The 14,477-nt window shown below is 44.6% G+C and overlaps 1 protein-coding gene across 1 annotated transcript in view; it reads right to left on the bottom strand.

Moving 5' to 3' along the window:
- Positions 1–13,117, bottom strand: part of LOC120063736 (helicase ARIP4-like) — a 36,307-nt gene extending 23,190 nt beyond the window's left edge. The window contains exons 1-4 of the mRNA XM_039014035.1: positions 13,024–13,117; positions 3,698–3,887; positions 1,818–2,223; positions 72–205 (exon numbers count right to left, since the gene is read on the bottom strand). Of these exons, the coding sequence (XP_038869963.1) occupies positions 72–205; positions 1,818–2,223; positions 3,698–3,833 (676 nt within the window). The 5' untranslated portion in view covers positions 3,834–3,887; positions 13,024–13,117. The remainder of the gene's footprint in view (positions 1–71; positions 206–1,817; positions 2,224–3,697; positions 3,888–13,023) is intronic.
- Positions 13,118–14,477: the final 1,360 nt, after the last annotated feature.

Genomic DNA, 14,477 nt, shown 5'->3' with positions numbered 1-14,477 from the left:
CAAACCACGAAATGGAGCCCCTCTATGACAGTCAGTGTCCAGAGGGCTTCAGGCTGAAATAGGACTCTCACCTGCTGGAGAAAACTCTTGGACGGGTGGTGCCATGAAGTCCTTCCTCTGCTGCTCCAGACGCCTCAGCCTCTCTAACTCCTCCTGCTGGGCTGCTTTGGTCACTGCCTCCATCTGGTGCTCCTTCAGCAGCGTCCTGTTGGGAGGAGAGGAAGAAGGGATAGGTTAGAGGACAGAAGAATGGGTTACAGGAGAGGACAGGGGGATGGGTTAGTGCAGAGAAGGAGGACAGGGGGATGGCGTTAGAGGAGAGGAGGACAGGTTAGAGGAGAGGGGGACGGGTTAGAGGAGAGGGGGACGGGTTAGAGGAGAGGGGGACGGGTCAGAGGAGAGAAGGACGGGTCAGAGGAGAGGAGGACAGGGGGACGGGTTAGAGGAGAGGAGGACGGGTTAGAGGAGAGGAGGACGGGTTAGAGGAGAGGAGGACGGGTTAGAGGAGAGGAGGACGGGTTAGAGGAGAGGAGGACAGGGGGACGGGTTAGAGGAGAGGAGGACAGGGGGACGGGTTAGAGGAGAGGAGGACGGGTTAGAGGAGAGGAGGACAGGGGGACGTGTTAGAGGAGAGGAGGACGGGTTAGAGGAGAGGAGGACGGGTTAGAGGAGAGGAGGACGGGTTAGAGGAGAGGAGGACGGGTTAGAGGAGAGGAGGACGGGTTAGAGGAGAGGAGGACAGGAGGACGGGTTAGAGGAGAGGAGGACAGGGGGACGGGTTAGAGGAGAGGAGGACGGGTTAGAGGAGAGGAGGAGAGGAGGACGGGTTAGAGGAGAGGAGGACAGGGGTATGGGTTAGAGGAGAGGAGGACAGGGGGACGGGTTAGAGGAGAGGAGGACAGGGGGACGGGTTAGAGGAGAGGAGGACGGGTTAGAGGAGAGGAGGACAGTGGTACGGGTTAGAGGAGAGGAGGACAGGGGGATGGGTTAGAGGAGAGGACGGGTTAGAGGAGAGGAGGACGGGTTAGAGGAGAGGAGGACGGGTTAGAGGAGAGGATGACGGGTTAGAGGAGAGGATGACGGGTTAGAGGAGAGGAGGACGGGTTAGAGGAGAAGAGGAGAGGAGGACGGGTTAGAGGAGAGGAGGACAGGGGGATGGGTTAGAGGAGAAGAGGAGAGGAGGACGGGTTAGAGGAGAGGAGGACAGGGGGATGGGTTAGAGGAGAGGAGGACAGGGGGATGGGTTAGAGGAGAAGAGGAGAGGAGGACGGGTTAGAGGAGAGGAGGACAGGGGGATGGGTTAGAGGAGAGGAGGACAGGGGGATGGGTTAGAGGAGAGGAGAACAGGGGGATGGGTTAGAGGAGAGGAGGACAGGGGTATGGGTTAGAGGAGAGGACAGGGGTATGGGTTAGAAGAGAGGACAGGGGGATGGGTAAGAGAGGAGAGAGAAGGAGATGAGGACGGGTTAGAGGAGAGAAGTAGAGGACAGGGGGATGGGTTAGAGGAGAGGAGGACGGGTTAGAGGAGAGAGAAGGAGATGAGGACGGGTTAGAGGAGAGAAGTAGAGGACAGGGGGATGGGTTAGAGTTGAGGAGGACGGGTTAGAGAGGAGAGAGAAGGAGATGAGGACGGGTTAGAGGAGAGAAGTAGAGGACAGGGGGATGGGTTAGAGGAGAGGAGGACGGGTTAGAGGAGAGAGAAGGAGATGAGGACGGGTTAGAGGAGAGAAGTAGAGGACAGGGGGATGGGTTAGAGGAGATAGAGGTGGTTAGAGGTGGTTTCAATCCCCTGTTATCGAACAGATGAGTGTACATACCTGATGTTCTTCCTCATGTGTACTGTCTTCGAGGGTTTAGCAGGTTTAGGCTCCTTAGACTTAGAGGTTCTCGGTTTCTTCTTTTTGCCAACTGAGGTCTTGTCCTTGCTGGGGGTCTCAGGACAGGACTTTGAGGCCTGGGACTTTGAGGCCCTCGGTTTCTTCTTCTTGGCCGCAGACGGCTTGTCCTGGCTGGGGCTCTCAGGGCGAGAAGGAGGCTGGGAACTGGGGCCAGAGGGGGGCTGGGAGCGAGACTCAGGCCTAGAGTTGGGCCGGGAGGAAGCCCTGGAGGGGGGCTGAGACGGGGGCTCAGAGGGAGTCTCTTCCGAGGGTGAGGTAGCTGAGGGGGAGACCCTCCCTCCCTGGGTCTCCGTCTCTGTACTGCCCTCGCCACTCTCTGGACAATCTGTGGGAGAGAGGAGCAGAGAATGACAATCAATCAACTAATTCTAAAATCCAGGCCTGGGCTTAATCTGTGTCTGGTCAATGAGCTGAAGAATCTCCAATGAACAAGATTCTTAGTCCAGGATCAGGCTTAATGATTTATCAGGGAAACCATCCCTAAATCCTAACTCTTGTATTGTTTACTGGGCCAACCGATCATCTTCTCTATGGTCCATTCATGACCGTTACTGTCCGGCCCCAGTCAGACTGACGTTACTGTCCGGCCCCAGTCAGACTGACGTTACTGTCCGGCCCCAGTCAGACTGACGTTACTGTCCGGCCCCAGTCAGACTGACGTTACAGACAGTGTCTGTCCTCCCAAATGGCACCCTATTCCCTTAAATAGTGCACTACGTCTAATCAGTCAAATGTAGTACACTAGGAATAGGGTGCCATTGGTGACGCATCCAGTGTCTTCATTAGACTCCCCTCCACCCAGGCAGCCAGGCTGAGTGTGTGTGTCAGTGGGGCTTTCACAAGGCTCTGACCCTATGGGCCCTGGACAAAAGTAGTACACTAAATAGGGAATAGGGTGCCATTTGTTGATGCAGCCAGTGTCTTCATTACACTCCCATGCTTCTCGACAGTCAGGCCCGAGTGTATGAGTATGAGCGGGGGTTGCCTGGTGTTACCCCTGGCAGCCTCTCACATTCCTGGCATTGAACACGTAGTTTCAGAGCAGATGCCGGCAGCTCCAGGCTGGAAGTCTCGTTACAGCAGCAGTCATCAAACCCTGACCTGAACTCTCCTACCTGTTGCTCTGTCTGCTCTAACACGCTCAAAACTGGTCCGTCTGGCAATGTGGGCCATGGCGGATCAGACTCTCTCCCGAGTGCCCGGCTCACTGCCTGACTCCCTCCCAAATGGCACCCTGTTCCCTATGTAGTGCACTACTTTTGACCAGGTCCCCTCATGTAGGGCACTACGTAGGGAATAGGGTGCCAGACTTTTTAACTGATTGGTTGACTACATTAGATCGCATTTGAAATACAGACAGCCTATGTTTTGCATCAGACTTCAAAACTAGTTGAATCACTTTTTCTGAGCAGCTGGCAGCTTTGCAACCATTGTTAAACTGAGACTCGGCGATATGACGCTGCCACGAGCAGCAGCATGAACTGAGAATATTGCTGGTGAGAGCAATGCGAGACGATGCACTCGTACACAGTATCTGCGCACGTGCATGGTTCACTCCGCTGCAATGTAAAAGCACGTAACAGCTGCGGCATTACAGCGGCGTAGAAGTTTAGCCTGGCGCTTTCAGTTGTAGCGGAAGTCAGCCCGACTCCGCTGTTCACAACGTGCACCCCCGACTCCACCTTTAACGGAGTTCGTCTTTAGATTGAATCAGAACCACTTCTAGAATGTCTTCTGTTCTGAACCAGTATTAATTGTGAGTATTAAGTCAGAGGCAACACACCAGCCATGTCACTCACCAACTGCATCATCTTCATCATCTCCATCGTTGTCACCCTCATCTTCATCCTCAATCTCCTCCTCCTCTTCCAGATCCTCGTCTTCGCTGTTAACGCTGGGGTCCAGGTCGCTTCCTGAGATGGCCTCTTCAGACATGACGTCCTGCAGGGCTCAGAGAGCATTACCTACACACATAGTCACTGGGAGTACCTGCAATACAATACACATCGCTTAAAGCCAACGGTCAAACAAAGCACAACAAAATGGAGACCCCCTTTAAAAAGGGATCGTTCACCTAGGCTAAATCAAGGTAAGGAAACCAATATGTGGGCAATTCCATGGTAACAGAATTACAGACTCAGATTTGTATGCCAAACAACAACCATTGATTTCCAAGTTGAACTACTTTACAAAAACACATTTACTGTAAAAACGGTGCAGATACGAAGTTAGGTAACAACATTTCTGTATAATCTCCCTCAGTTCTTTTTATGCGTCCATATTTCCCCCAAAACTGAAATATCTGCTGCGAATTAAAGATTCAACAATATCTGCAGAAAGAATGGTGTGTCAGCTACGACATGACATGCTGAGTTGGGAAAAAAATCTATTTTGGTTATTGAACTACATTAAGCAAAGGAAGGAAAGGGGGGGGTACCTAGTTAGTTGTACAACAATGCATTCAACTGAAATGTGTCTCCCGCATTTAACCCAACACATCGCTTAAAGCGGAGTGGATTTAAACCCGGTAACAGAATTACATCATGGGTCCCTGAGCTGTACTACACAGAAACGCAACCTATGGATGTGAATGTCATTCTCTTCATGGTGATGTATCCTGAATATGTACACAAAAAAGGTAGAAATATGCAATATCCTCCTTTGCATCTTTGGGTATTATTCTACACACATATTTTAACGAGCTCCACCCCCAAACAAGAGGTTGGTCCAGACTGGACCAAATCTGAACCAATCATAGAGGTCTGTTTCTTTTTATTGAACCTGTATTGACCTAGGCAAGTCAGTTAAGAACAAATTCTGATTTACAATGACGGCCTACCCCGGACGACGCTGGGCCAATTGTGTGCCACCCTATGGGACTCCCAATCACGGCCGGATGTGATGCAGCCAGGATTCAGGTACTGAACCAAGTACTACAGTGACACCTCTTGCATTGAGATGCATTGTCTTAGACCACTGCGCCACTCCAGAGCGCTCACAAGTTTGGACATCAAAGTACAGCACATTAGAGCTCAGAAGAATACAGTACAATAAAGTAGAGTTTAGTACAGCACAGTACAATAAAGTAGAGTTTAGTACAGCACAATACAGAACATAGTGTACTCAACTCGTGTGTTCTACTGTGTACTGTACTCTACTGTACAGTATTGTACTCTAATTCTCTTTACTGTACTGTACTAGTGTTGCGCGGTATAACAAAACTTCGGTACCTTTTTGATAGTAGAACATGAAAAATGGTTTGGTACTAGAATTCTTGTTACTTTCGGTACTTCTTTCAAATGTGTCTCGCGGCTCAAGTCTGTACCAGCGCAGCCGATGTACCCCTTATAGCGCGAGCCTGCTCCACTTAGCCTGCATCATGTTAGCTCCCCACTCACGCTGCACAGAAGTTAACACACTTGAATAATGCGACACGGCATTGTGAAACTGTTAATTACTGTTTGCAAAACAATGCCCATACAGGCTGGTCTGGCTAGAACACTTTACCATGCATGACGATACCGGTATCTTCCAGCTTTGTAGGCGAACTATCCTTGCTAGCTTACAGCTGAAGCCAACATAAATTCACTACCCCAGGACTTTGTTCGCAAATCATTACGCTAAATATTATGACTTCAAAGCTGATCGACCGCTCACTCACGTCTCTCCCAAAGATTATCTATTGCCTCAGCGAACTGAATAGGGCTCCGACGCGCTGCTCCTCTCTTGTCTTGTGATTGACGTCATTACTGGTTAAAGAGACAACGCTCACTTTTATAAAAAATAAACTACTTCTATGCAAATGTTGTTGAACAGTACAATAAAATAAGTCCCAAACTGAAAGGAAACAGATTGTTTGTCATCTTTAGCCCCATGAAATCAGCCCAAAACAAGCTCATTAACTCAATGCATGCACACACTCCTATTGAATATGCATTCTACCTGTATTGTGAACAGGCCTAGGCTACATCTTGATTTAACCAGTTTATGAAGAGATATACCATTCAAATACAATTATTACCAATATGTGGTTATGTAGTTATATTGGTAAAAACTAAGTCAAATTGATTCATTAATGCATACATGGCTGTCTCTGAAAAATGTCTCAGAATAATTTTTTTGATATTGAACTCAAAAGATGCCCGCCGATTGAACAATGGAGTAGATGAGTTTATCTGTCTGGACCAAATGCCATTCTGTGACTTTGGCAAATATGCATTTTTTTCCTTTCCATGGTATAGTTTTGGTATTGAGTATTGTGATAATAATCTGATATGGAAGTAAAAATGCTGGTATCATGACAACACTACTGTACTCTACTGCAGTGTTTCCCAACCCTGGTCCTCCGGTATCCCCAACACTACACATTTGTATCATAACCCTGGACAAGCACACCGGATTAAACGTGTTAACTTATCAGCAAGCCTTCAATGAGTTGAATGAGGTGTTGTATGTCAAGGGCTACAATGAAACTGTACTGTTGGGGGTACTGGAGGACCAGGGTTGGGAAACACTGCTCTACTGTCCAAACTTGTGAACCCAACTGTGGTTTGTGACTACTATGATTTCCCAATGTAATCAATTCAATTGTAGAAATTCCCATGACAAATTCTTCTGAAATAACAGAATTTTGAGTTTTATTCACTTAATTAATAAACAAAATTGATATCAGTAAAAACACTAACTAATTGATAGGGCTACCTGTACTTGTTACTTCTGTGAACTTTCATTATCTTCCCTCATCATGAGGACGTGGGTTTTTGGTAACGGCATTTCAAGGCACAAGGCAATGTTTCTTAAACTTCCAGAACTAAATATAAGTGTTGATATTAGTTGTCAGGCGTCTTCACGTCAACATTATTTTGTTTTGATCTATTTCTAATAACTTTTAAATACTTTTTTTTCTGGTAGTTGTTTTCTAAGACCACTTTCCATCTGTTTGACCAGAAATCAAAAGTCTGCTTATTCCTCCTTTTTAGGATGGAAAACGGTGAAATTTTTTACATATGCCGTGATTTCAAAATATATATAAATAGACTCTTAGCTTTCATTTGATATGCTCCTATGAACTTCACATGTTGGTGCTCAGGGTCATTTTTACATGGAAATGCCCATGTCATTTTGGTGAACTATCCCTTTCAGCTTGGCAAAGTGGGGAGAGTTTGATCTGAGGTATGAAATTACTATGTTGGGTAAAACAGGCTGGTTATTAGCATCAATAAATCGATAAATTTTGTACATTCATCATCTATGACAGAGGGATGCATGAAATAGAGCAGTACAGTAAAACAAACTGTCGTTGCTTGGTGGGTTGCTTTACCTTCGTCTTTCCTAAGGCATTCTCAAAGTGTCAGAGAGAAAAAGAGGAAAGGGAGCTCTGTGAGTGTGTGTCGAAGTGTGAGTATGTGTGAATATGTGTGAGCGAGCGAGGCGGCAAGAGTGTGAGCGAGCTGGCCAATTACATAAGAGCTCAGTTACATAACAGGCCTTTGCCACTCAGACAGACTGTGTTAAACAGCAGGATATATAGGCTAACCAAAGACACACAGACTATAGTCGTCGCTCCCGTTTTCTCTCACCTCACATACAAAGGCCTGTACACTGTTCCTTAAGATGGTTATGCAACGACTGTCAGGTCTGAGTGTCACAAACCCCACGCCTCCCACACTGGCAGACAGAGGCATTCTCCCAAGTGGGCACGTCAAGATTTTAACAAATTGTAGAAACTCCCTTCAGCCATAACTTACACCGATCCTATGCTTTTCAATCTAAGGGGGAGATGTGTGCAAGTGCACACTTTTAGGAGAAGGGATGTCGTACCCAATGGTGAAGAAACATTCTCTCTAAACTTCCGACACCAGCCTAATCTCGGGAGTTGATAGGCTTGAAGTCATAAACAGCTCAATGCTTGAAGCATTGCGAAGAGCTGCTGGCAAAACGCATGAAAGTGCTGTTTGAATGAATGCTTACGAGCCTGCTGGTGCCTACCATCGCTCAGTCAGACTGCTCTATCAAATCATAGACTTAATTATAACATAATAACACACAGAAATACGAGCCGTAGGTCATTAATATGGTCGAATCCGGAAACTATCATCTCGAAAACAAAACGTTTATTCTTTCAGTGAAATATGGAACCGTTTCGTTCTGACAAACTGACCAAGAACCCGATGGTCACTCTGACAGAGCTCCAGACAACCATCTCTGCAGCACTCCACCAATCAGGCCTTTATGGTAGTGGCCAGACTGAAGCCACTCATCAGAAAAAAGGTACATGACAGCCCGCTTGGAGTTTGCCAAAAGGCACATAAAGGACTCAAACCATGAGAAACAAGATTCTCTGGTATGATGAAACCAAGATTGAACTCTTTGGCCTGAATGCCAAGCGTCACGTCTGGAGGAAACCTGGCACCATCCCTACGGTGAAGCATGGTGGTGGCCGCATCATGCTGTGGGGAGGTTTTTCAAGAGCAGGGACTGGGAGACTAGTCAGGATTGAGTGAAAGATGAACGGAGCCATGTACAGAGTGATTCTTTATGAAAACCTGCTCCAGAGCGCTCAGGACCTCAGACTGGGGTGAAGATTCACCTTCCAACAGAACAACAACCTTAAGCACACAGCCAAGACAACGCAAGAGTGTCTTTGGGACAAGTCTCTGAATGTCCTTGAGTGGCCCAGCCAGAGCACAGACTTGAACCCGATCTAACATCTCTGGAGAGACCTGAAAATAGCTGTGCAGCGACACTCCCCATCCAACCTGACAGAGCTTGAGAGGATCTGCAGAGAAGAATGGGAGAAACTCCCCAAATACAGGTGTGCCAAGCTTGTAGCGTCATACTCAAGAAGACTCGATGCTGTAATCGCTGCCAAAGGTGCTTCAACAATGTACTGAGAAGGGTCTGAATACTTATGTAAATGTAATATTTCAGTTTGATTTTATACATTTGCTAAAATGTCTAAAAACCTGTTTTTGCTTTGTCATTATGGGGTAGTGTGTAGCTTGATGAGGGGAAAAAAACAATTTAATCCATTCTAGAATAAGGCTGCAATGTAACGAAATGTGATAAAGTCAAGGTGTCTGTACACTTTCCGAATGCACTGTATGTATGCATGCATGTATGAATGTAGATATATATATAACATTTTGTTGGTAGCAAGAATTTTGTATAATCATTTTAATTGAAAAATATTTTTTAAATCAATAGTTGTTTTGTATATCAGTTCATAAACCCAGTGTCATGGGATCGGTACATCGAAGATGTCTTCCAAGCTTTTTTGTAACCTGTGTGGCGCAGCATTCAGTGTTTTTGTCCTCAAATGGAACTGTAAAATATTTTTTATTTGTCATTTTTTCCCCAGCCAAGTTTTATCTTTAATATTGGGAAGAGAAACAAGTTCCCAATGGTACCTATGTGGATTTGTACCATAAATGCTGAAACGTTAGCCAGGTAAACAAAACCAAAGCATGGGTTTCCGTCAGACCGTGTCCCAGTATTTCCTTTGGAAAAATGTGTAGCAGTGGGGGGAAAAGGTCATGGGAGGCTGAGTTCTGGTGACTTACTACTCCAAATTGAATTAAAATAAAATTATGCTGACACCTTTTAAAATATAACTTCCACCTACAGAAATGAGTCCAATAATATATTGCTAAAATTCATTGTACATATTGGTCCATGCATATAGCCTATATTACCAGGTATGCTATTAGCAATAAGCATAATCACCCGAGGCCCAACTGATGCAGCATAGTGGCTATAAATAAATACAGTAGGCAACCCCATGCTTCAGCCTATCTGCATTTACCCTATTGGGCTAATCATTAGATAGATCCCAAATTAGGTACTTTAACTAGCTAGCATACTACTGTTGAATTGTATGTCCCAAAAAAACTTAAACACAGTGACTATATGTAGGCCTATCTGTTAGGGTAACTTGGGGGTAATATGCCCCGTCTGTACTTGTCACAGAACCTACTTCACGTCACCATTTTCCCCTCCAACACTTTCCCTGGTTGCCACTACTCTTGTTCAACTAAAAATGTAGTCTGTCTCATCACAATTTAAGGTTGGGTGTCGGTTTACCCCAAGGTTGCCGCTGTTAACTCTGGGCCTATTTAGACGTTTTTAAATAAATAAAGTAGGAATGGAAATCTTGAATCAAAGCCGACTATGTAAATAGATAAATATCTACTATGGGGTAGTTTGATTTTTCTATTCGTTAGTTGTTTGCAGAGGAAAATTAAATGTGGACTGTTTTATCATCTTCAGTGCGCCTTGGTAGGAATATTTTTTTCATGTTCCATATTTTTTGGGCATGGTGGCGATTTTGCGGTGGCTCGACGCCACATAAATGACTGCAGCGGAAATACAGCCTTGTCAGCAAGAAATCAAATCAAATCAAAGTTTATTTGTCACGTGTGCTGAATACAACAGGTGTAGATCTTACAGTGAAATGCTAACCAACAGGCTCTAACCAATAGTGCAAAAAAGGTATTAGGTGAACAATAGGAAGGTAAATAAATAAAACAACAGTAAAAAGACAGGCTATATACAGTAGCCAGGCTATATACAGTAGCGAGGCGACATACAGACACCGGTTAGTCAGGCTGATTGAGGTAGTATGTACATATGGTTAAAGTGACTATGCATATATGATAAACAGAGAGTAGCAGTAGCGTAAAAGAGGGGTTGGCGGGTGGTGGGTGGGACACAATGCAGATAGCCCGGTTAGCCAATGTGCGGGGGCACTGGTTGGTCGGCCCAATTGAGGTAGTATGTACATGAATGTATAGTTAAAGTGACTATGCATATATGATAAACAGAGACCATTTAGTGGTCAGAACCTGGTAATATCAAGATGTAGGATGGGACATAAACCTAACAACTTCAATGACTAATTTCTCTGAACGGGGGGGGGGGGGGGGGGGGGGGGGGGGGGGGGGCCACAAAAGTCAATGAGAATACATTACATAGGATGAAGAAACAATAATCTGAGCCACAGCTCCATAACACGGAACCCAAACCGGCTGTGCGCGTGTGCCATTGTGCATAAATGCATTTTGTTCCCCCACACCAAACGCGATCACGACACGCAGGTTAAAATATCAAAACAAACTCTGAACCAATTACATTAATTTGGGGACAGGTCGAAAAGCATTAAACCTTTATGGCAATTTAGCTAGCTAGCGTGCACTTGCTAGCTAATTTGTCCTATTTAGCTAGCTAATTTGTCCTGGGATATAAACATTGAGTTGTTATTTTACCTGAAATGTACAAGGTCCTCTACTCCGACAATTAATCCACACATAAAACGGCCAACCGAATCATTTCTAGTCATCTCTCCTCCTTCTAGGCTTTTTCTTCTCTTGACTTTATATTGCGATTGGCAACTTTCATAAATTAGGTGCATTACCGCCACCGACCTCGTTCGTCTTTCAGTCACCCACGTGGGTATAACAAATGAGGAGATGGCACGTGGGTACCTGCTTCTATAAACCAATGAGGAGATGGAAGAGGCAGGACTTGCAGCGCGATCTGCATCAGAAATAGAACTGACTTCTATTTTAGCCCTTGGCAACGCAGATGCTCGTTGGCGTGCGTGAGCAGTGTGGGTGCAATAATTGAATAATATAGATTTGTATTTTCCGACGCGAGCGGCGTAGTCAGCCTGTAATACTTATCAGATATTGAGAACTGATACTGATGTTGGGTTGGGATTGTCGTGGGGGGGTCTGTGGGTGGCGTTTGACCATTTCATTGGATTCCTCGTCTTATTCACTGTTAGAAAAAAAGTTCTCTCCAAATCAGATGTTAGGTACTATATATATTATATGAATCCTATTCATTTAAAATTGTCAATTTGGGTGCAATCAATTAGCTTAATTTCTCAGAGATCAAAATATTTCAACCAAATAATGTTGCAGGAATGCTAATCTTATCTGTTGAAGTTCGAAAGTTCGAACGATTTAAGAACAATCTAAGATGGTGGGTGTCATAGCTTGCTGAAATGACATGGAACGACCCACATGTATGTCCAGGATCAAATATGACCACTACACTGAGCAGCATGTGGATGATATATCTCTTCTCACCTGCATATCAAAACTCCCAAGGGCAAATCAATATCAACCCCTGTATATTTTTACATTCTGTTGACATTTCAATGTGTCAAATGTTAAATCATAGAACATAAAGATATTGTTGCACCTTGGCGTGATACTTGTGTGTTACTTGAATTTCGGAGAAGAAAAAAAATATGTTATTGTGGTGCAATACCAAAAATGTAACATGGAAAAGACAGTTCAGGAATATATCTGACTGAGATTTTGTTTCCAAACAACAATGGCAATATTCCTGCTAATCAATATAATATGGATGCCAACATTAACCTCTGACTGTCAATCCCTCTCTGTCACACACACAATTGAGCAATTATAGCGCAGTGTGTTACATAAAATGCTAAATGCAAGAGATAATAACCAACTCTAGCTTCTGTATGTAGCCATCACGTGCAACCATAAACAGGTAGCTAACTAGCTAGAATAGGGGCGCATCATTAGCAAATACCTAGCTGGCTTAAAGTTACTTGTTGTTTTCTACCTTGTGCCCATCGTCAGATATGTCATTATTAACTCGCGAAAATCAACATAATAGTTACTGTTATTAGCACGCTAACTAGCCGGATATCGAGATGTTGGCTTATTAAAACGCACATCAGAGATGAAATATTGCTAAGAGATGCTGTTGCTAACGTAGCTAGCTACATGTCTGGCTATAAACAGATCACAATCCAAGATAATGTATTTTACGCTAGCTAGCTTAGCTAATTTGTCACAATTAGTTAGCTAACAGCAGTTTAGCTAGCTGACGTTCAACGAGTTGCATAAAAATTAACAAACGAGTCGTACCAAATACTGCCTGCTAACGTTAGCTAACTCGTGCGTGTTTGAGCAGCTAGCTAGCTTGTTGTTAGTGAGCTAGCGTCATGTTGCCATACATTCGCCGCTGTTTTCAGCCAACGTCTATTGTCCAGAGGATGGCTAATCAAGAAATCCCCTTATGTAACATTGTTAACCTAAAACTAAAATGAAGTTCGGATCAAAAAGTTGTCAAACTATGTACTTACATTTTGCATTCCCTTAGGAAATCGAATTGATGATATGCTTATGATTAATACATTATTTTTTACAAACTGTATTTTTTTTAATTTCCCCCTCACTGTTTCTTCAAGGGTAACAGTAACACGGTTCCCCTGCACAGATGGAAAAACAACTCGCTAGAAGTCGGTTCCCGAAGGCACACTCGAATGACAAAAACTGTTTAAAAGAAGCCAAAAACTGCTGTCAGGAAAGGTCCAAAAAATCATATTTGATTTTAGTTTATGCTATACTCGCCAACACTAAATCATGAAGTTAATAGCATAGAAATTAGAGCATGTAATTGTTCTATTAATGCACATCACGACAAAGTATGTTATTGCGCCATCTGCTGGTGTAGTCTTGAGGTTGATACGGAGCTGTGCGGTGACAAGTGGGATGCACTGTTGAACGATACATCCTGAGGGGTTCGTGCTGATTGTAAGAAGATTGAGTCAGCCGGTTAAATGGCGTCCCTTGACAAGGCAAGAACAATGTGTAATGCAGGAGAAGTGCAGTGTTCTCATAAGGAGCGTTATACTTGGAATACGGAGGAGGAATGGAGGGAAAAAGAGAGGCAGAGGAGGTCTAAGAGAGAGAGAGAGAGTGAGGAAGAGGGTGAGTTTGAGTTGGTTAAAAAAAGAGATGGTTTGTTAAAGAAGAATGGTAGAACGTGTACGCAGAGAGAGTTGAAATATAAGTGAATGAGGGCGATGTATCGGAGGTGGTAGGTGTGGTGAAGTTCTTGGAGCCCAGGGCTTGCACCCAGGGTCAGGATAAAGATGAGTCTGTGATCGTAAGAGTGAAGTTTTTGGAAAAAGTGGACCCTTGACTTTTGGCTGATCCATTTGACGTTTCATGGTGGGTGCTGTGCTGTTTCAGAGTTGTGGAATCGGTGAGGGTAACCAGAAGTGGTATTGTGATAATTGTATGTATTTCTGCTGGTCAGAGGGAGCAGGAGTTAAACGAATGGGGCCAAGATATGTGAATTGTTTTGCTCTCAAGAAAAGGGTGCCATTCAAAGAAGTGATTACTGGGGTTGCGGTAAATGTGAAAGCTAACCAACTGAAGGGGAAGATAACCGGGGTTGTGATGCTCATCGTTTGGTGCAACGCAGACAGGGTGACGTGAGTGGAGAAACAGAAGAGTCATTGTCTGTTCTTTTGAGTTTTGATGTTGAGTCTTTGCCCGACAAAGTGATGTTAGGATATATAAGTTATCCTGTATGAGCTTTTATGCCGACTACATTACGTTGTTACAGGTGTCAAGCGTATGGGCATGTGGCAGTAGTGTGTAGGAGGGAGGTTCCTATGTGTGAGAAGTGTGCAGAAGGGCATGAGACAAATTAATGTGTAGAATTGGAGAAAGTAGTGCTTTGTGTTAATTGTGGGGGTGCCCAGGGGTGCGAGAGAGGCAGGTTGAGGTTTCCAGAGTTAGAGTAGTG

This window comes from Salvelinus namaycush, chromosome 2 (genome assembly GCF_016432855.1).
Source record: "Salvelinus namaycush isolate Seneca chromosome 2, SaNama_1.0, whole genome shotgun sequence".
In the NCBI taxonomy this organism is placed as follows: Eukaryota; Metazoa; Chordata; class Actinopteri; order Salmoniformes; family Salmonidae; genus Salvelinus; species Salvelinus namaycush.
The sequence above is the reverse complement of the archived record's forward strand: the minus strand, read 5'-3'. Positions and strand labels throughout refer to the sequence as shown.